The sequence below is a fragment of the Aphelocoma coerulescens genome, chromosome 3, assembly GCF_041296385.1.
Source record: "Aphelocoma coerulescens isolate FSJ_1873_10779 chromosome 3, UR_Acoe_1.0, whole genome shotgun sequence".
Lineage (NCBI taxonomy): Eukaryota > Metazoa > Chordata > Aves > Passeriformes > Corvidae > Aphelocoma > Aphelocoma coerulescens.
Genome location: NC_091016.1, coordinates 3,010,459 through 3,031,787, shown reverse-complemented (window position 1 = coordinate 3,031,787; position 21,329 = coordinate 3,010,459). Strand labels below are relative to the sequence as shown.

At 44.4% G+C, this 21,329-nt stretch overlaps 1 protein-coding gene across 7 annotated transcripts in view; it reads left to right on the top strand.

Moving 5' to 3' along the window:
• Positions 1–21,329, top strand: part of RTN4 (reticulon 4) — a 40,619-nt gene that overhangs the window by 11,274 nt on the left and 8,016 nt on the right. For 2 of the 7 annotated variants that reach the window (XM_069008828.1, XM_069008830.1), the window contains exons 2-5: positions 2,582–2,638; positions 3,559–5,883; positions 18,892–19,099; positions 20,910–21,048. In XM_069008828.1, the coding sequence (XP_068864929.1) occupies positions 2,582–2,638; positions 3,559–5,883; positions 18,892–19,099; positions 20,910–21,048 (2,729 nt within the window). Of the gene's footprint in view, positions 1–2,581; positions 2,639–3,441; positions 5,884–11,965; positions 12,155–15,615; positions 15,682–18,891; positions 19,100–20,909; positions 21,049–21,329 lie in introns of those variants that run through there. The other 5 variants (XM_069008827.1, XM_069008829.1, XM_069008832.1 and 2 more) reach the window with 4 other exon arrangements.

Genomic DNA, 21,329 nt, shown 5'->3' with positions numbered 1-21,329 from the left:
CACCATGTCACTTCAATTCCCCTCTGCAGAGTGGTGGTTCAGTCAGCACCGATGCTGATGGGGGAGTTGTCCTACTCCATTTTCCCTCCTTGCCTGGAGGTGTTACACAGGACCCACAAGGGCAGGAAAAAGCCCTTGTATCTTTTTCCTTTCAGCAGGAAAAATGCCATTTTGATGTGGGTGGAGGGAAAGTGGGTGGTTCTCCTTGGCTGGTTAGGAAACACTGCTTTTATGTAATCTCTTTTCACACTCCAGCTATGTGTGGAAAATAAAGTTTGGGTGTGGACATAATATCCATCCATTAAGACAACCTGGGAATTCAGTGGCTGGCATAGCTATTTTATGGTTCTGTGTTGAGTAAATGGAAGCCAGACCTCAGAAGGAGTTTTTCCCTTGTGCTGTCTTAAGGAACCACTGAAAAATGAGAGCCCATGCTCTTAAACCCAGTGCCCTTCCCTAGAAACTGAAATCTCTTTCTCTGGGGTTGGAAAGCGTTCAAAAGATTTTAAATGTGGAATTTTTGGTAGAGATTGCAGTTGGCCTTTGGACAGGAAGGGAGCTGCACCTTTCAGGGGTGACTTGTGTGTTTTTCCCTTCACCTCCTTACACCCTTTGCTGTATTTCTTTGCCCTTCCTCCTGCGTTTCCAGCATCTCCTCTCCACTGTCCTGGTGTTGGTTTCCCTGGGAGGCCCTATTCTGTTGGACTGTGAGGGTCTCTGTTCACAATGTGGTCCCATCAGGTCCATCCTGCTTTCTCTCGTGCCCGAAAGTGCAGACCCCTTCCAGGAAATCCGGGTTGTGCTGCTCGGAGATGATCTGGAGGAGGGCAGGTGTGTGGTTTCAGGAAAGGTGTGGGCTGAGGAGAAGTCTCTGCTTGTGGAAAGGATCCTGGTGAGCCAGGGGATATGGAATCAAGCAGCTACTGGAATAAAGGGCCTGTAGTGGTACAGGGTGTTGCAGTTCTGTGACTCTGTGTCACGTACCCATCAGCTGTCCTCCAGCGTGGCTTTTGTCCTTAAAAGCTTTGCCACCGTTGAACTGTGACACTGCTTTAATGTGCTCTAAATTTGGAATTGAGGTTTCTCTCTATATGGTCCTTAATTGAAAAATGTAATTTTTAGAAAACTGAGCAGAAATCCCTTTGGCCCAGCAGGAGTTGAGGAACCTTCTGAATACCAAGTCCTACACTCGGCTTTATTTCTTACTCTGTTTTCTGTCATATTCAAGTGGTACTTATAATCCACAAAATACAGCAAGAGATAAATGTTCCGTGAAACAAACCCAACTGACTGCATATTGTGACAGGAAAGGCAGGTTGTGAGGAGACTTGATTTTTGGAAAACTGCTGGTGGATTAACTTGAATAAGCCAGACAGGTAATGAGTGTCTGCAAGTGGCATCGCTTCTGCACAAGTCATGGTTTAGTGCCAAAACACAGCTTAGCTTAATGCCTTGCCTGACTGGGTTATTATGTATGTGCTGCTGCATCTACCATATTTCTCACTCTTGCCTTTCATCTTTTCAAATCAATTGTTTCTATTATTTCTTGCTTTTAATAATAATTTTAAAAAAACCGAGCCAAAAATACCCCCACCTCTTTTCCAGTACTTAGTTTTGTCCAGGCAAATAGCAAAATTAAAGACTGTTGGTGTCTGTACTGAGAATAAAAATCTGATTTAAGTGCTTTAATATAATTTAGTGTCTGCTAATTGATGTAAATTGCCAATATCCTTTAAAAGCCTCAATTTGAAAACTTTATGCACTTTTAGGTAAACTTATTTCATTCTGGAATGTTAGCATTCTTAGATCAATGTAAAGCAAACAGGCCATGATGGACCTGGGAAAAACACTGCTGCTGACACAGAAATCCAGAGAAGGACTGCTTTTGCTTTACCTGCTTCCTCATGATGGCTGCTGCTGCTGCTTTGAGTGGAAATTGGAGAGCTGGGTTTGTCTTAGGAGATATTAGGCTTAAAACAAACTCAGCAAAGCCAAATACACTCCTTGGATCGTGCCAAAAAAGGCTTTAAAGCTACCGCCTTCCTCTGGGGGCTTGTCTATGTCCCACGGAAAGGAAAAGAGTTAAGACAAAAAGCAGGCAGTATGGCCCAGTATGGCCATGCCTGAGGAGTGCTGCGTTTGTGGGGTGTTTCAGAGCTTGCTTTAGCCATTTGAACTTTCACCAGTGTTCGGTTGAGTTTGTTGGGGCTGCGCTCACACGCACCGAGGGGCGTGAGGAGAGCAGAGTAAGGACTGTGTGCCACTGGCAATGGCAGGTGTAGCTGCTCAGTGGTGTGCAAGGTCAGGGAATGAAAATAAGTAGTAGCTGCCAGGGTGTGTCTCACCCTAAGGCTGGTCACTGGCTTGGAGGGTGGAGATCCCTCAGTAAAGATGCCATTGTGAATGGGGAAATCTGGGTGTTGGCTGCCCCAAATCAGCTGGCTCCGATTATGGTGTTCTGTGGTTCTCTTGGGTGTTGGCTGTGGATCTGTTGGGTTTATTGGGAACTGACTCCTTGTGTGCTTTCTCCCTTCTTCACCCTGGCCCTTCCTTCTGCTGAGGTTATTTGTTTGTTTTTCAGATGAGACCCTTTTTGCTCTTCCTGCTACATCTACGCCTCTGATGCACTCCTCTGCAGGCAAGTTCTTTCTGCTCCCCTTTGTCTGAGTACCTCCTGCCTTTCTGATCTTATTAACCCTTTCCCATTAGTCTGCCTCTGCTAAAAGTCAGCATGGGTCCAAGAATAGCCTGTCACATTTTTCAGTTTTGACTTTTCGGTTGATCTATTCCAGATTTTAATACGCATTCATTTGTTTATGTGGTAAACTGTTTCATAAACAAGATACAGCCATCTGTGAATTCTTGGACCCTTGATGTAGGAGAGAAGATGATACTGTTAACAGGTTAACACATCAGAGCATAGTTGCTGTGCTGTTTGAGCAGAAAGATTTAATCTATAGTAACTTTCTGCAGTATTTTAAAGAAGTAAAATTTGCACCCGTAGTATTGATTTAGTGTTTTTTATTAGGAACACCATGCACAGATTCCCATTTTAAAAAAGGTGTCAAAAAAAAGGCTTTGGCACACGTTTGTGCAATATGTTTGTGCCCAAGCATCCACATATCCTCTCTCTCTGTCTCCCCTTGCCACCCTCCTGTTCTGGCTTTGTTAATATTGCCCCCTGTACTTGTCTGGCATCTTCAGCTTTACTGAGATCTTTGCACTACATAAAGTTGCTGCTTCTTGAGCTTCTTGCTCACTTCTCTCCTAGCAGAGAAATAGAATAGCTTGAAGTGATACTGTGTATTAATGGCTTATAGTATCCATGCTAGTACTTGGAAGAGCCTTTTAGTCGCTAAAATCACATGAACCTGTTGAAAGTTTGCATTGACTTTGAGAGCACTTGCATTCTCTAATTTTCCTTTCTGTCCATGGTCACAGAAAAAGTTATGGACTTGCAGGAGCAGCCAGGTAGCACTAAGTCGCTTGGTCAAGAGGATTTTACTGCAGTCCCGCTTGATCCTGCTCCTTCTCTTCCCTCCTTCTCTCCTCTCTCAGCCGATCCCTTTAAAGAGCACACAGCCTTTGGTACCCTCTCAGATGGATTTCCTGCAAGAGGCACTTACAAAGAGAGCTCCGAGGAGGTTTATAAAGAACCTATGAAAAATTCCAGAAACCCCTTTCTTGCAGAGGGAAATGACAAAGACGTTTCAGAGACGAAATACTCGCAACCCCCATTTGCTAAAGAAGAAGCAGCCATTTTGTCTCCAGCTAAAGAAAATACACAGCTAGAGGGCCCTAAAGAATTACCTAACCTGGAGAAAATGCCTGCAGAGCAGCTGAAAATGTCTCCAGAATCTCCCCAAGATTTGTTTGAGAGGAATGAGGAAGATATCTTCGATAACAAAGACAAGTACAGAGGAGGTGGTGATCATGGTGAAAAAGGGGTGGTGAAAGAAGATCCTCTTAGAAGGGAAGAATATGCAGACTTCAAACCATTCGAGCCAGTATGGGAAGTCAAAGGTGCTAGTCATGGACTGAGTAGCATGAGAGAGGATGTTGGAAGTAAGATCAATGCCAAGCTGGAGAGCAGTTTGGATGAGAAATATAGTGTGGGTACGCTGAATGTGCAGAAGGATTATGAAAGAGAGAGTGAAGGCAGCGCTGAAGATCCGTCTTTCCCAAGCACCCCAGAAGCTGTAAAAGAACCTTCGCAGACCTACATCACTTGTACTAAATTTGATTCCTCTCCAAGTCCAGGTGGTAACAAAGGCAAATCTCTTTCTCCACTAGAGGAAGGCACTTCAGAAAATAGAACTGACGATGAGAAAAAGATTGCAGAACTGAAAGCTCAGACAGTCCCAGAACAAGGTAATTTTGGTACTGGAGCCGTTGGGCAGGAAGGGCAGGGAGCTGAGTCCCCTAAAGCACAGGGGGTCCCACCAGTGCCGCCCGACAGCGCCACGAACATGCCCGAGGGTCTCACTCCTGACCTGGTGCAGGAGGCGTATGAGATGCACGATGCAGCCTGCACAAAACTGGCTTATGAAACCAAGATTGATTTAGTGCAAACCTCCGAGGCGGCGCAGGAGACTCTGAAACCCACGGCGCAAATCTGCCCCTCCTTCGAAGGCTCGGAAGCTGCTCCGTCGCCGATATTGCCGGATATTGTTATGGAAGCCCCGCTAAGCACTGGGACTGCTGGGGCAGAAGCATCTGCTGTGCAGCTGGAAGCTTCCCCACTAGAAACATTTATTCCCACTGCCAAGTATGAGAATGTAAAAGAGGCTGAAAAACCTCCTGTATACCAAGAGGCAGTGAATGTACCGCTGGCACAGACCCAGGAAGCAAAGGAGACATTGGCGTTTAAACAACCTGATGGGGAGAGTAGCACCACTCCTGAAGATCTGGAGACTCCTTATATATCTATTGCATGTGACTTAATTAAGGGAACAAAGGTGTCTGGTGAATCTCCTTCTCCATCCTTCACAGAGTATTCAAAGACACCGGTAACAGAAAGCATTTCTCAGGATGTGCCTGAACACAAGGAACTAGATGGAAAAATGTCTCCACAGTTTGGAAAAGCTGGCCTGTTTAATAGCCAGATGATATCTGACTTTGCTGAGGAAGCGAGTGAAGATCCATCTCTCCTCTTAAAAAGTGAATCCACTGAGAGTATTCCAACTGATGAAGAACATGAGGAAGGACTGGTGGATTCAGTAGCTGCCACGGGCAAGCCGTATCTGGAGTCATTCCAACCTGAGCTGGACTCTTCCAAAATTGTTGCTGCTCCACCATCTGAGCCAATACCTGCAAAAACAGCCAAGGCAGAGAAGATTCCTCTTCAAATGGAAGAGCTGGATGCTTTGGCTTATTCAGCTGATGAATCTGTTGCTATGGAACCAAAAACAGGAGATGACAAAGCTCTCTCACCCATGGAGTCTTCCCCAGGCTCAGTGGAAGAAGACTTCGTGATGTTAGGTCATCCTAAAACTGCTCCTGAATTTGTGACAGAGGTCACTGACAGAGAAATAATGCACAAAGATGAAGGTGAAGACATCAGTAAGGTGATCCAGGGTGAGAAGAGTCAGTTGCCTTGCCCAGAGCTGCCCTGTGATCTGTCTGTGAAGAATGTAGAAGTAAAATCTGAGGAAGATACCAATGCCTTGAAAAAGTCATTGGAGGCTGTGGACAAAGAAGTGCCTGAAGTATCCACCACGTGCTTACCAGCCACAGATACCTCACCTCTATCTGCTGAAAAAGAGATAGTCAGTGTAGTAAAACCAGGAGCTTTTGAGAAGGAAGCTGAGAAAGAAGCTGCTTCTGTTAAAGAAAAGAAAAAACCTACTGCTGTATTTTCAGCAAAGCTGAATAAGTCTTCAGGTAATCTGTGTATGCTGTCTTGCAGTTTGCTAATCTGCATAATTCTTTAGCTAAACTTAAGCATGTCACAACTTAGTCTTTTTAAATCACTTTCTGTAAACTTCTCTGTAGGCTGAGGGTAAAAGAAAATGTCAGTGCCTGCACTTGGACCTTTTTCATATTCTGATTGCTTTAGTGCCTTTTTTCTGTTTATCAGGCATGGACTCAGCATCTCCAGGTTTCTTCTCCAGCTCTGCTGCTTGTGGTCTGTCGACGCAGAAATGAGTGTCTGCTCACTGCAGGCCCTCCCATGGTTGTCCACAGGCTGGGCGTTGGGTGGCCTCCCAAACTCTGGATGTGGGATACTGTTTGCTGTGTGCACGTGATTTGAAGAGGCTTTTCTTCCTTCTCATTAGCAGTTCAGACATCAGATTGTAAAACTCAGGAAAATACCCCTGCTGCTCCTATATGTGCCTGGAATCTGTACAAGAGCCTGTGCATCTCCAGCATTAGATCAAGGCCAGTGGTTTAAAACAAGTGGTGAACATGAGGGAGCTTAGTATGCAGGTTACTAGAAAAGTGGTTGTTAAGAAGTTGAGTGTTGTGCAAACACTAAAATTGGTTTATGCACACAGCACAGGTATTCATTTCTGTTTCTCTTTTCAGGTGGGGCTTGCACTTCAGTGTGTAACCCTAATTTTTCTTAGAGTAATGTGTAGTTACAGTAGAAGGAAGTTGTATTCTTTTCTGTAAACTGAACACCTCATGAAATTCCAGCTTTTTGTAGACTAGAGGAGTACTTTGCTTTTTGATATCGCAGCACTCTGCTGCTGTTTAAGCTTTGACCAGAAGCATTCACACCAAAAAAGACAGCTACTGCAGAAAGCACAGTGCTCTAAATAGAAAACCAGGAGTTAGTTTGACTCAGCAGCAGTACAGTATTTATGCAGTATCTGCAGCCTACAGTTCATAAAATAGAATTATACCCTGAGTTGGAAGGGAATAGCAAGTGTATGTTGAAGTGAACATCAGTGTTGGTGCAATTGAAATAGGTTTGGGAAATAAGTTAGAAGATGTATTTCTTAACGTTTACCTTTGCCATTTCTCCTGTCTCACCTCCTGTGTATGTACAGGTAAGGCAGAAAGGAGAGAGTTTTGCTTTTCCCTTGGGGCAAAATTTCAGTGATAACCTGCACTGCTAAAACTCCGTGTGTGTCTGTGTGTTCTGTGAAGGCTCCCCAGGCTTCCAGCAGATAGTACTGTCTAGAGAGCAGCTGCTGTGTATCTTGGACTTCATGTCAAGGGGTTAATTGCTTAGAGCTCAGACTACTTAAAAAAAAAACAAAGCAAAATGCTGCACTTAATAGAAGAGCTTTTGTGTTAGTTCTTTTAAAGGGAGACCTTTGCAGAGAGTCTTTAATTATTGCATGGGTGTAGTAGGCTGGGGGTAGCAAGTCCTTGCCTGGGGAAGGCAGCCCCTCACTGTGGGTCTGAGGAGGACACAGCTGCTGCTCTTCCATCCGTGGGAAGCTGCCCCAGAAGCTGCAGAGACCCAGCTGCCAGAGCAGAGAGGAGGAAGTTGAATTTGAACAGTGTCATCGCTCTCCCATCCACAGCCCAGTGCAGGGACAGGGCCCAGATCTGTCCAGTGAGCTGGGCTGGGGAGCTGCAGCCTCTCAGTGTTGTGTTCACTCTGGAAAGCAGCTGCAGTTTTCATTTTTGACATGCTGTGTTGTTTGGGAAGAAATTTTTTTGCTTTACTCCAGAGGCACACTTGCTTAAAGCTAAATAGATGAGAATACCAACTCAGAAGTGGGCCTTTTTTTCTGGATTTTTCTCCACACTCTGCTGTGTTGCAAAATACAGAACTGGACTTCTGAGACAAGCCACAGACAACATCAGTTGTCTGCTTTAAATACCGCCCTGCTTAGGCACAATTTCAGAGAACCGTTGAGGAACTAACAAGGAGGGATTGTTCGTCACAAGGCCAAGTGCATTTGTGCATGTGTTTGGCCTTCTGAGTCTACCTTTGTTCTTTGGGGTTTTTTTCCTACCCATCAGTAGAACTGAAATAGATTTTACTGTGTCTTAAGACTTGTGGAATTCAGCTGGTGTGATGGTGTGACTGATGCTTGTTAAAGCTTTAATCTGAGCTGCCTTACTGGTGCACTTAAATCCAAGGTTGTGGAATGCTTACTTAACAGTGCTATTTTTTGGAAGCTAACCTAAATGCCAGTATGTTGTAACTTCCCACAGCCCCAGTGGGCTGCGGGGAGCTAAGAGGGATTCTAAAAAGGCTGCAGACACTTTTTAAACTTCCCCACTTCTCTGAAGCAAATGTAAAGCTCTGGAGAGCCTCCTGGGTAGAAGGAGGTTTGTTAAATGGTGCCTGGCACGCCTTTGGGTAACCTGGATAGATTTAAGAAACAGCCAAAAAACCCCAAACCCAAACAAATTCAGAACTGTAGGTAATTATACAGAAACCCCTCTCCTTGTAACAACTGGAACCATTTCAAGGGCAAACACCCCCCTGCAACACCAGCAATTTCTGCTGTCTTGAATACAGTGGAGTTTTTTTTTCAAATTTGTATTTCTCAGTAGGTGTTGTATTTGGCTTTGAGCAAATAGCCTTGCTTCTGTCACCCTCACCAGACCTCAAAATACGTATTCCTGAGCTCCATCAATGCACTGCCTGGTAAGATGTGACCTCAGAGAGCAGCTCCTGTGGGTTCAGGTGCTACTGCCCCAGCTCCTGCGGGAGGTGTGAGCACCAGGCCAGTGCAGTGGGCACTGGGGAGCCATGGATTAGGGCCAGTCTGTGTGACAGGGCTTTATTGCCATCTAGTGTTTGTCACCGAGGTGGAACCTCAGCTCCTGCTGGACGGGAAGGGATCCATCCCAGGTTTGGAGAAATTCCCAACTCCTGAAATGAGTCTGAGAGGTGAAAGCTAAATATACACATTACATATCTCAGCCCTTCTGTTGCACAGTCTTTCTTCTCTCATACAGATCATTAATCCTCCCCAAACCCGTGCTTTCTACAAACCTGGTTTTGATTGACAGGATGTGGAGGTTTTTATATTATTGATGTTATTGAATTATAGACTCAAAACCTCTGACCACTACAAAGTTATGAACTAAAATGGAAATTGGCAGGTTAAATCTCTGTGTGTCCGTGTTGAACATTACAATAATATTTGGAAATAATAATTGAGATCTTTACCATCAAGACACTCAGTTTCCCAGAACACCCTTGTTTCATGGTGTCACCAGCTCTGTAGACATTCCTTTCAGGTTAAATCTAACTGGTTTATTTGCTTTCATTACAGGCACTCAGAAATGCAGCTAATTACTAATATTGTACATTTCCTGGATTTTCTTGAGGGGGCAAACACAAAGGTGAAGCCCAGGTGGGAAATGTGCTTTGAGAGGGTGGTACTAATGCTGAGTCTTCCCTTTTTCCCCCTGCAACATGGGGGCAGAAATCAAATACTTCCTGTGATGCTGTAACACAAACCAGGTCACTGCAGTTGTGTGAAGCTTAAAGGACATTAGAAGTTCTGCCTGATACCAGCTGTACCCATTTGGGGAATTTCTGTTATTTTCTGTGTTTGTAGTGAGTTAAATGGAGCCACTCAGCAGATGGGAGGTGTTTGGTTCTGTTTGTTGTTTTTCACTGGAGAAAAAATGCCTTGGAATGTGTCTGGAGTTTCTTTCAGAAGCAGATTGGTTAAACGCCATTTAAGTCAACATAAAATATCTTGATTTAATTTCATCTCATTGTATTCCTAGATTCTTTGCTTGTTCAGGTCATCTTTTATGCTAGCAAGTAAATAATAATAATTGGGGAGTACCAGAGGGCAGAGAATTTGGAGAGGAAGTAGGAGGAATGAGGGAAAAACCAAACCTAATGAGTGAAATTTTTCTGAAGGAAAGACACAGACCTGCTGTGTTTCATTAGAGCTCCTGTGACCCCTGTTGAGAGGCAAAGACTTGTTGTGTAGCTGAGGCTGCTAAAAGGGCAAAGTCTGAGGGACGTTCCTTCAGAGTGGCAGAATTAGGGAGAAAATGGAGCATCTGGGCTAAGTTTCCAACTTTTCCAGGAGCACAGATAGGCACCAGCACTGAAGGAGAGCAGAAGGAAGTGCAGTGTAAAAGTGCTGTTCTCAGTGCCCCTGCTCAGGGTGATTTACGGTGTGAGCAGGGACTGAGTAAAGCACTCGCCCTGCCAGGCAGCAGCTCCTTGGAGCCTGGGGCGTTCCGTGACACGTGTCCAGAACTGATTGTGTCTGACTTGTCTGCGGGACCTGATAATGCCACCTCCTCTGTACTTGGTATTCAAACGTGCTGTAGAGGCAGGTGTGCAATATCCCTGCTGAAAACAGAGCTGCTCCAGAGGTTTGGCGGTGCTGGTGCCTGGTTTATGTGCAGAGTAGGGTTCCCTCTTGCTGGAAAGGGGAGATGGATTTCATTACGGGTGTGTTTGCATGGAGTGGTGAGAGTGAACACTGAGTATGCAAAGAGTAAAGAGGAGGGTCTGGAGGGCAGGGAGGAGCTCCTGGGGGGCAGTGAGGGCACACTGGAGATGAGAGGAACAGGACAGGTGGTGCAGCCTCTCTGCTGTGGCCACAACAAACCCTCTGGTTAGAGAAAGTTGCATAAATGCACTCTTTTAAGTATAAGATACAAAGAATATAAATACGAAATGAAGAGGCTTTAATTGGGTATCTTTAGAAATTTGATAAGTAGTGGAAAGACCTTTGAAAGCATGATGTTTTTTGGCAAATATAGTGACAGTGCAAATTTGGAGAGAGACTCAGGTTTTGGTGGTTTCCAGTTCAGCTTGAAGACAGAAGCAGATTCTCAGAAGTATTTTGTACTTTTTTTTGGAACAGTGCAACTTTTCACATTTGCTTGCACTGTGATATTTGAATATACACTCCCTACTTCCCTCCTAGTTTGGATTTACCTGTTGAAATTGGAACTGAAATGCACGTCTTTGTCTAAGTTAAAAGGAGATGTAACTGGTAAAGGGGGCCTTAAATTTATGTAGCAGTTGAAGTCAAACCCAGGGCTTTTGGGTATCTTTGTAGTAATCTTTCTCAGTGTAAGATTGTTCTAATGAGAAGTGAAACTGTCTAAGGTCTGAATCTGGATCTCTAGCCCTCCTGGTCTACTGTATTGTTGTGGAAATGTGGGAATGCCCTTTTCTAGTTCTTTAGAAAATGGTGTATTAGATTTTTAAGAGGCTTTGGAGCAGTCCTGGGAAGATTTTAGCTCTTTGTTGTCAGCCCCAGATCTTAAGAGGAGACTCCACACTGGGAAAAGAAATTGTGGTTTTTCTGGCAGGGTTTGAAACAAAATGACAACGTGATTCCCACAGCTGTTCTCTTTCAGATTTGGAGTTGTAGTTCACCTCCTCTCCTGTTTGTGCAATGCTTTCTATATGTTACTTTCTATATGTTGGTACTGTAAACTGTCAGGTTCCTGTTTTTATTTAAATGAAGGGAACAGTTAATTGTCAGGTCAGCAGCTGCTGACAGAGAATGCTGATGTAAAATAAAAAAGGGGAAGGTGTTTGCTGGTAGAAATTAGGTAAAGGGCTGAGTAACTTTTTCTGCGGGCTTCCTTGAGAGGAATAAATACGGCTGAGCAGCTCCTGAGGACTAAAGATACCAGCAAAAGGATTAGTCGTGTTCTTCATGAGCCTCTGCTTTTGTTCCAGGCACAGAAAGGGTCCTTTTCTGTTTCCCTTCACGCTGCTTGTTGTGAAGGGAGAGGTGTTACAAAGATGTCTCTGTTAGTCCTCCAGCAGCCAGACATTAGTTTACAGAAACCCGAGGGGAAGCCATGCATCTGGGAGCTTTGTAAACGCCTTTGAACCTCTGTTTGAAAAGCAATCTATTTAAAGCTCGTCTGGTGACTACTTTTAGCCGGGCCGCGAAAAGCCGCTTAGCGCGGCCGGGCCTTGCGAGCCCTCGCTGCCGCCCGTGCAGCGGGGCCGCCGTGCCGGGAGGAGCCGCTCCCGCCGTGCCAGCGGCTCCGTGCCGGCGCTCCGGGCTGCGCCGGGCGCAGCGGGGCCGTGCGGTGCCAGCACTGCGTCAGCTCCACACCCCGTCAGCTGACCCGCTCCTGCAGCACCAGTGCAGCACCACTGCGGAGCCCGGGGAAGCCCATGGTTCCCTCCCTGGGCTGCAGGGCGCTTCTCCCGCAGCTCTCCCCTCTTGGAATGCATAATTGATAATCGCAGCTGGAGAGATGGACAGTCAGCCGAGCAGTTGGAAGGATAAGGGTATTTATTCTTTCACCTTTTTTCCTTATTTTATTCCTTAAAGATGCCGCGGGTTGTTTTCAGCAAATGGTGTCTGTAGCTTGTATTCATTTGATTGTGAAATGTAGCCGAAGGTGCGGGGTCTCTTTGTGCCGCATGTAGAATTATAAAAGCTGCAGGTTAAAATGGGTAAATACGAGCAATGCAGAAGAATAAATAATTTATGTAGGTGAAACAGCTCGTGTGACACTGCAGATCTTTTCCAGTCCTACAGAGCATATTAATGAAGGGCTTGTTTTGGTATGCGTGGCACAAATACCGGCATAGTCTGAATTTGGTCCGTGGTCTTTGGAAATTTCGAGATTATTAACAATCTAACAGCACTAACCAGTAACTGAAAAACCCCACATAGTCTGCAGGTCATGCTCTAATATTTTTAAGAGAAGAAATTGCATGCAGGCTACAGCAGGGTTGGGGGGATTTTCTCTAAAAATCTGTTTGAAATATACCCTTAATCCTATTTGCTTCGTATTGTTCATAATTCTGTCGAATTCTAGGTAAAACTGTGTCTGATTTATCAAAATTTACAGCCATAATAACAAATTGTTTTAGGTAAATAAGTAGCTAACCTTAAATTAGTGTGGTGCTGACCTTTGTTCCTGTAAGCACCAATGGGGGATCTCTGGTGTAAATCTCTGTGGATCATTACATTAGTGCTCAGTGTGTTAGAGTTTAAGCCTTATTTGAATATGTAATCTTCATACTTTATCAACAGGACAAGCTTTAAAAAAATTTAATCATCTCTGGATACTTGAATATATTTTAAAGGGCCCTATCGTGCTTGGTGCTTGTGAAGTTTTCATCTTTTTTAGGGAATTATTGTTCAAAATCTGGGGGTTTTTATCTTTTTCCACTTGTACAAAATTGCCAGCTGTCTGAAATCCATAGAATGCTTTATCAGAACCTGAATATATAGCAAGAAAAGCCCTGCAGGTGAAGACACTTTGCCCCTGCAAAATCAGGTTCTCAAAGTTTAATCTTTCATTAAAGGGCTGTAAAATATTAGGAAAAAATATTATGCAGTGTTTAGTAATATGTTATTGATGTGTAAATAATTTAAATGTTCAAGGCTTCGTACCTCAGGCCTGAAATTCTCGGGGAAGAAAGAAAGGGAAAAAAAAAAGAAAGGGATGAGGTCAGAAGGTTTTGGTAAAAATCGAAAGGCAGGGTCCCTTTTTGTGCTCAGGCCCAATTTGCAGGTTTCTTTTACAGCCAGCCAAGCAGGGGTGGTGCTGATCTGAAAGCACATTTCCAACCCTGGAATTTGAGGCCTTGAGAATAATGGAGTCTGTTTGGGTTTAAAACCCCCAAATTGCCCATTCTGAGCAGAGATCAGGTCTAAAAGAAAATGGAAGCAGAAATGAAGGTTTTCAGGGAAGCAGAAGACCCTGGTTCCTCTCCTTTTGCAGCTGCTGTTCAAGCCTGGTTTAGTGTTGTTTTTTTTGTTTAGAACAAGACGAAGACGCCGTGTTTCACGTTCTTCCTTCCTTAGGTCAGGCTCCAGTGGCATGGAAAATGATGGGTAAAGTTCAGGGACTGATTGCACTATTCATCAAGCCCCAAAATAAATATAGAAACAAATATTGCAACATGCTTCTTTCCATGCTAAAAAATGACTTAAAAAAAAAATTCAATCTAAAACGAGAGAAGAGCAAAAAGTATGGTGGTTCATAGTTGGACTTTGCAGCTGAAACACTACATGCTAATTAATATAATCTTAAATTTAGATTTGGTATATGTGTTGTAGTTGGGGAACAAGCAACAATGCAAGTGGTGCAACTTGTGGCATTGATTAATACCTGTGGTATTGATCATCTAGATAGGATGAAAGAGGTCTACCCTGGGGGTAGAATGATTTTAAATTTTAATGCTTTTAAAGATAGGCCCTATGGAGTAATTGGTACTAAAATGTAACATTTTAAAATTTAATTTTTAATGATTTCAATGAATTGGCAGGTTTTAATGGCTGAATATTGATAGATGAACAGCACAGCTATACTTCCAGGTTATCCCAGGATTCTTTTCTAATTAACGAGCAGAAAATCTCTCTGAATTTTGGTTCAACTTAGTTAACTGATGGCAAAGACTGCATAGGCAACCTTTATCCTGAATATTTGGGGCTTTGGAATGGTTTTCCCAGTTGGTACATTGTGCATACATGCACAAGCATCTGGCCAAGTAGAAATGAAAGAAAAATGTTGTTTTGGTTTATTAGTATTTGGAGTTTTTGTTTTTTTTTTTTTTTTTAGAATCTGTTAGTGTTGGCCATGTTGTTGTTTTAACATGTACTTGTGAAATCTGTATCACTTTTTTTGCTGCGGGTTGTGGTGCAGATGTGCCAAGCCTGTGCGTGGTGCAGCCTTGTTTTGTGCCCCCTGGCACCCATTTGGAGCTGCCTGTCCCGCTGGACGTGCTGCTCCATGGGGATGCCTGTCCCTGGGACAGGGACAGCTCTGTTGGTGGCAGTCCCACGTGCTTGGCACCACCTGCAGTCCTGCTGTCACCACCCAGCTTCTCCAGCCTGGGGCTGGTGGTTGTTCCTGGCTTGCAAGGAGACAGTCAACTGGCTTCCCATGTGTCTGATGAGCGTAAACGGAGGCTGCAATTTTGTGGCCTTGTCTGCTCCTGTTAGGATGTCAGCCAGGATTTTGAATAATCATCTTGATGTAGGAAGCCTTGAAAATGTCAGAGCCCAGTCTGTGGTGGTGCTGGTGCTTGACACACCAACCGCTGGATGGTTGATGGCTTCTCCTGGAGGTTGGGCTGTGTCCCGGCCCCACTCCAGTAGAGCTGCAGGGTCAGCACTTGGATTCTCTGCACAGAGATCAGTAGAAGCCATGAAGATCACATCCTGTGTAAATATGAAGTTTTTACGTGTAAGTGGAAAAGGCCTCTCTGAGCAGAAATGCAGAGCAATTTGTGGTTGTGGATTTTGTCCCCAGCAGCTTTTCCTGCTCGGTGACAGATGGGACACTGCGCCCCGGCCGTGCTGAAAGCTGCCCGTTCTCAGCACTGCTGTCCCATTTCTCTATTGGCACAACGCTAAATTGATCCAGAAAAGGCTCTTCCCTGTGCCTCCACGCTGCTATTGGGAGAATATAAAGGATCTGTGCCTACCTTTCACGTTACAGAAAGGTTCCAGTGTAACAACGCCCGTAAATCGTACAGTGTTTCTTCCCCCCTCTCCCCTCCCCTTTGACACAAACAGCCTTTCTTTGGCGCTGAAGCCCGGCGTTTGTTGGGCTGTAAATACTGGATAGAGGGGAGTTGTTCATTGTGCAGGGAGCCCGTGGCTCCGCAGCTGCATTCCAAGGATTTAGCGCGCACGCAGCCATTGGCGGGGCGGCTGCCGCTGGATTTGGGATGGCAGCGGGCGGAGGTTGCGTAGCTCCGACCTCCGAGTGCCCTCGCAGGAAGTGGAAAGCGCCGGGAGCGAGCCGTGCCAGGGCTGGGTGCTTGCAGCACGCTCAAGATGGATGCCAAAATGGGTTAGTCCCTTTTTCCTGGTTTTCTCTGGTACACGTGAGCTCAACTCGCTCGTAGGTCTCGCTTTTAATTTCTCTTTCAAAGGAAAAAAAAACCAGTTTCTTGGTTCAGAGTTTTTTAAAAAAGGATTATCAGGTTAAGTGTATCAGACTGCTTGTTTTTATCATCAAAACCCGGTATGACTTGCTCAGTTTTAAGTTAAATATCTAGAAGGAAAAGACTTTAAGAAATACAATGCCCAAGCTATCGCAGCACTTGCTTTAAAAGCAAAATGTAACTGGATGAGTTGTGCATGTAAGGCACGGATGGTACAGGACTATTTTTAGACGTGCCAAGTGACAGTTCGTGCTTACCAAATGTAGGCAGCTGTTCTTGTTTTAGAATAGGCCTGCAAGACGTGCATTAATATTATTTTATTAGACTTCATATTGTATAGAATGCAGCTCAGAACAGTTTTCATAAGGAAAGACGTTGTGGGGCTGTTGCTGAGAATTGGTTTGGGGTTTTTGTTTTTCTGGTTTTATTTTTAATCGGCTGTGAATATCTCGCATGTAAGTTAAAGCCAGAAAGCTGCTTCTAGTAACGCCTTCAATCTTTTCCTTTTGAAATAAATGAAAATAATCTGTTTCTGATCAATTGGAGAATACAAATCAGTGGTATCATGTGCTTTCTTGGGTTGCAAAATTACAAAGCAGTTTTTCAGTGACTTAAACACTGAATTTCCTTTGAGGAATTTACGATGAAACCAGATCCATATGCCATTAAGCCGGAACTTGTTTGCTCGTTCTCCGAAAGGAGTGAAGATGGAATGAGGAAAAATGTTTTATGTGCAGCCTAACTCTGACCCGGGAGCTCCTGTCGGGAGGATTTTTCTTATTGATTACCGAGAACAAAAGACTTGATGGGTCGCTAAAGGCCATTTGGCTTTTGGCGTGTGCTTTAATTCCAGCAATGTACCTTTGTTTCTGGCATTCTGGAACTGTCATACAGATGAATTACTCTCTTTACATTTCCTGTAACTGGTATAATGCATTAATGCGTGGAATAAGTGATTCCTGCTCCTGTATGGAGCAGGAAGAACCCACAGTTTTAAAGCTGTGCAGAGAGGAGGGAGCAGCTCATTTACAGAAATAATGCTGTGTGCAGGCAGAGAGGAGCAGGGCTCATACTGAATGTGTCACCTGATACAGGGGCAGCACCAAATTCGAGTGCATGGATGCTCAAATTGCAACATTTAAAAATAAACACAGTTTCAGTACTTGCAGCAAATGCTCCAAAATAAATGAGTTTGGGGGTTTTTTTGTTTGTTTTTTAAAGATGCCTTACATGATTTAAGAGCACAAAATCCATCAACTGGTTTTGGCAAGACTGGTTGTGAAGATCTCACCCAGGTGTTGAGGCTCCTTGGAGCTCAGTTTAGGTTTACCCGTGACAAGGATTCTTAGGTCAGTCTCATGGTTTTGTTGATGCTTAATGCAAGGTGTGTAGAGACACTTTTGTGTCCGGAAGCAAAGAAAGAACCCAAAGAAAAAGTTAGATTTTGGGATTGCAACCCACACAAAAGGAGATCTACAATGATTTGATTTTGTTTGTTTGATTTTTTACAAATACTAAGGAAAAGTTGTATTTCTTGGGGCCTGGGCTGCAGTGGGAGGAGGAGTTTGGATTGGAGATGCTGGGGAGAGCAGGAGCGTCGCCTCCGGGCGATGCTGCTCTATCTCGGCCCCCATATGTTTGTGCAGTCACATGGTGGCAGCTCCAGGCCCTGATCTGGCTGGCTCCTGGCTTTCTGGGATGGTTTTGGCACAGCACAGGCGGCCAGGCTGGAAGAAAGGAGCGGGACGGATAGTGGTGGAACGGTCAGGCTGTTCCTTCCACAGCACTTCTGGTCTGTGATAATTTGAAGGTGTTGGTTGCAGCTGTAACCTGGCTCTGTCTGTGAGGCTGCAGGAAACTTCTGCTGAAATGTGAATTAAATATTGGGGTAAGATACTTTGCATTATGGTACGTTTAAGTTTCTGACTGTGGTTTTCATTTTCCTGCTATGCAGTACAGTTTCCCTGTGGGAATAACTGGAAAGGATTTCAGCTCTTGAAAGTCTGGAAAAACACACCCTAGCCACAGGGGCTTTGGCATTTTGTACCTACAAAAGGGCTTCACAGACTTTGCCCTGCAGAGGTTACCAAGTGTTGAATGTTGGTGCGTGACTGTGTGTTCATCCTGCAAGAAATAATAGACAAATTCTACTTTTAAATGGTTTTATAGTCATCCAGACAAACACTCTGTTCTAAGCTGTGATACACTGTTTTACAGTTAATTTTGGTGATGTTTAGGATGAGGCAGGATTACTAAATGTGCAGTGCAACAGTAATAATGTTTCTGTAATTCATCTTGAGCTCTGTATCTAGTAGGTTATTGCTGTTAACAAACACACAGCTCTGCAATGGGTGTGTTAGGCCATTACCTATGCCTCGTGCAAGGGTGTGGTTTGCTCTGAACAGTGATGCTAAAAATGGCATCATATTGTGTTCTCTAATGAGGGTCACTTAAGGAAAACTAAACGTGGTTTGCAAATGAAGTCTTCTGCATTGGAGCACAGTAGATTTAGCCTGGATTGACATTTCAGGGAGTGTATTCCCTCTTGATGGCTCAGTCTGTCACCCATAATCAACATTATAAACTCCCATGGGAATGCTTTCATCAAAAGAAAACAAAATGAACTGTTAATGAGTCTTTGAGCAGTGCCTGTGCCTCTACGAGGCTTGGAAAGATATAATGGTTTGGAGATCTGCTGGTGTCTTGTCATCTGTCCTAACAGGGGAATTGGAATCAATCTCTCCAGGGAGTAACCTCCACAAAATGCCCGACAATGAGAGGAAATGAAGCACAAACTGCTGTGATTCTGGTGCAGAACAGAGCACAGTAGCTGAAGAGATGAATTCTGACATTGCTTTAAGGGCAGCATTGTTTTAAAATTTGAATGGTTGCATCTGAGGTAGTCCTAATAGCAGTAATTCCAATAATCTGAAGGCCAGAGCAGAACCAGTACTAAATAACCCGGTTCTAGTTGTGATTCCAGCTCTGGTTTGACGGGGGTTCGCAAGTTCCACTCTTGGTGACTCTCAGCAGTCGAGTGAATAATGAAATTTTACTGTCTTCATATGGCTGTAAAAGGTGTCTTGTTCTAATTTCTTACCTCTTTTAAATTGTAGTTGTTGACCTCCTTTACTGGCGAGACATTAAGAAGACCGGGGTGGTGTTTGGAGCCAGCTTGTTCCTGCTGCTCTCATTAACAGTGTTCAGCATCGTGAGCGTCACAGCCTACATTGCCCTGGCCCTGCTCTCTGTCACCATCAGCTTTAGGATATACAAGGGAGTTATCCAGGCAATCCAGAAGTCTGATGAGGGCCACCCCTTCAGGTGAGATTTTTCTTTTAATCGAGCAAAAGTGTGTTGTTTTGGAGAGCAGCAGTGTTGGTGCTGCCAGAAGCAGTGGGTGACACGTGCTGGAAGATGTTGCATAATAATGTAACAAGACTCTGCACTGAAAAATGTGTTCCCTGCTTTCAGATTTTCTCAGGAGTCATACAATAAATACAGAAAATGGACTGAGGGCTTGGTACAAGGGATGGAAAAAATCAGAATAAATGTAGCAGGGTTTAAACCATGACAAGGGGCTACTTCTATCTTTTGGAACTTTTAAGGATGTTCCTAAAAGGTGTGGTTTGGTGTGCAGCAGTGTAGCTGTGCTCCCCACTTGCACGGCTGCCCTGTCAGTGACAGGATGCAGGTACCCACTGCTGCAGAGCTGCCTCTTAAGAGAAACAAAACTTTATTAATCTATGTTGGAGGACTTGTAGGACTGTGTGTTTCCTGTTTCCCTGCCAGCCCTGTCCCACTCTGCCCAGCCTTCCTGTTCCCTTTTATTAATGAGTGAAGTGGCTCAGTCTCTCCTTGCAGCCTTCAGAAAGTCCTTTTTGCTCCTCTGTCTACAGCCCTCTTACTAATTTTGTGGTATTCCCTTCTTCCCATCTTTTGTAAGGCAAAGCACAGTGTTTCCGTGGGTTTCCCTCCATTCCTCCCAGACCACCTGCAGTGGCTCCTTTTCCAGTGGAAACCAGTCTGTGGGACAAAATTCTGTGGAAAAAACACCCCCTCGTCAGGGTGAATATTCCCAGTTGAAATCTCATTTGCTTCTCATTATCCAAACAACAATTTCAAGTTTTTTCTTAGTAAGAACAAGCAGAACATGTTCTACCTGTGCTCTTTCTGCAGTTTATTTCTAAAAATACTGTTATTCTTGAGCAGCTTCCAGACATCCTTGCCCAGCATACCTGGTTGCTTACTTTTTTCTGTATAGCTTAGCTACAAGAAGGGTGTTTTTACTTGAAAAATCTCATGAGAACAATTGGATTTTAGATGCAGGTACTGAGTATTCTGTGGATGAGCTGGGAAGGGTGAGCAGATGGAAGCCAAGGGTGGATGGCAGAATGCAGCCCTGAAATGGCCAATTGCTGCATTCACCATTTGAAGTATTTTCATTTGTCTTGGACTTGCCACAAGGTCATGTTCAGCTTTGCCTTAAATTGCACAATGCTCCCATGTATGTCATTTTCTTATTAAAAAAGCCCAAACAAAATCACCCCAAAGCAGAATCCCCCTAAGCCAAGTTTAACAACTCTAAAATGATTGCATTGCTCCTTCTGCCTCCAGCATGCACATTAGAAATTTAATTTATACTTTGTTTAAAGACTCTGAATTGCCATAGCCACTACAGCTACAGATAAAAGTGGCAGTGGAGTGGAAAGGACACATAACCAGATAGGGGTTTATATCTTTATGTAAAAGAACTGCTCTCACTAGCTGTAAGAATTTTTTCTAGCAAATGAGGAATTTAGCCCATCTTCTTGTGCCATAGTGTGTTACAGCTTAATGGTAACTCCACAAGGGCCTTCCAGGGGCAGAAATGGATATATTGCTTTTGTAGAATTTTTGTTTTCCTTGTCTTAGCCTGCCCACCTTTTCTGCCTGGTGCAGGTGACTGAGTAAGTAGCAGTGAGAAAAAAATGGTTCACGAAGAATACCTGAAGTGAGTTCTGTTCTGTCCTTTCAGCATTCCTCGCGCTGCGAAGTTTGTTTCTCTAGAACACAGCAAGGAGGTTATATTGATACTGTATCTAACACACAGCTGGTGTTTGCAGTGCTGTTACAGGGAGGTTTCTCTCTGCAGGGCTTACCTGGACTCCGATGTAGCCGTGTCGGAGGAGCTCATCCAGAAGTACAGCAACGTTGTGCTGGGCCACGTGAACGGCACCGTCCGGGAGCTGCGGCGCCTCTTCCTCGTCGATGACCTGGTGGATTCCCTCAAGGTGAGTTTGCCTCTGGGACATTGCTGCTGACCCAGGTGAGCAAAGCCTGCTGCTCCTTGCAGAATGAACAGTGGCTCTGGTTGAGTAAATAACGAGGTGTAGTTTGTTGGTGGAAGTGTTTGGCACAGGGCTGGCTATCGAGTGCTGCCTGCAGTGATAGGGGTAGCTGTAAAGGATAGCTTGATCTGCACCTGGACAGAGCAGGAAAACGAATGGAAAGCAGAAATAAGCTGTGGCTGCCTGCAGTTCCCTGTTCCAGCTCCTTGCTAGTGCCTCTCACA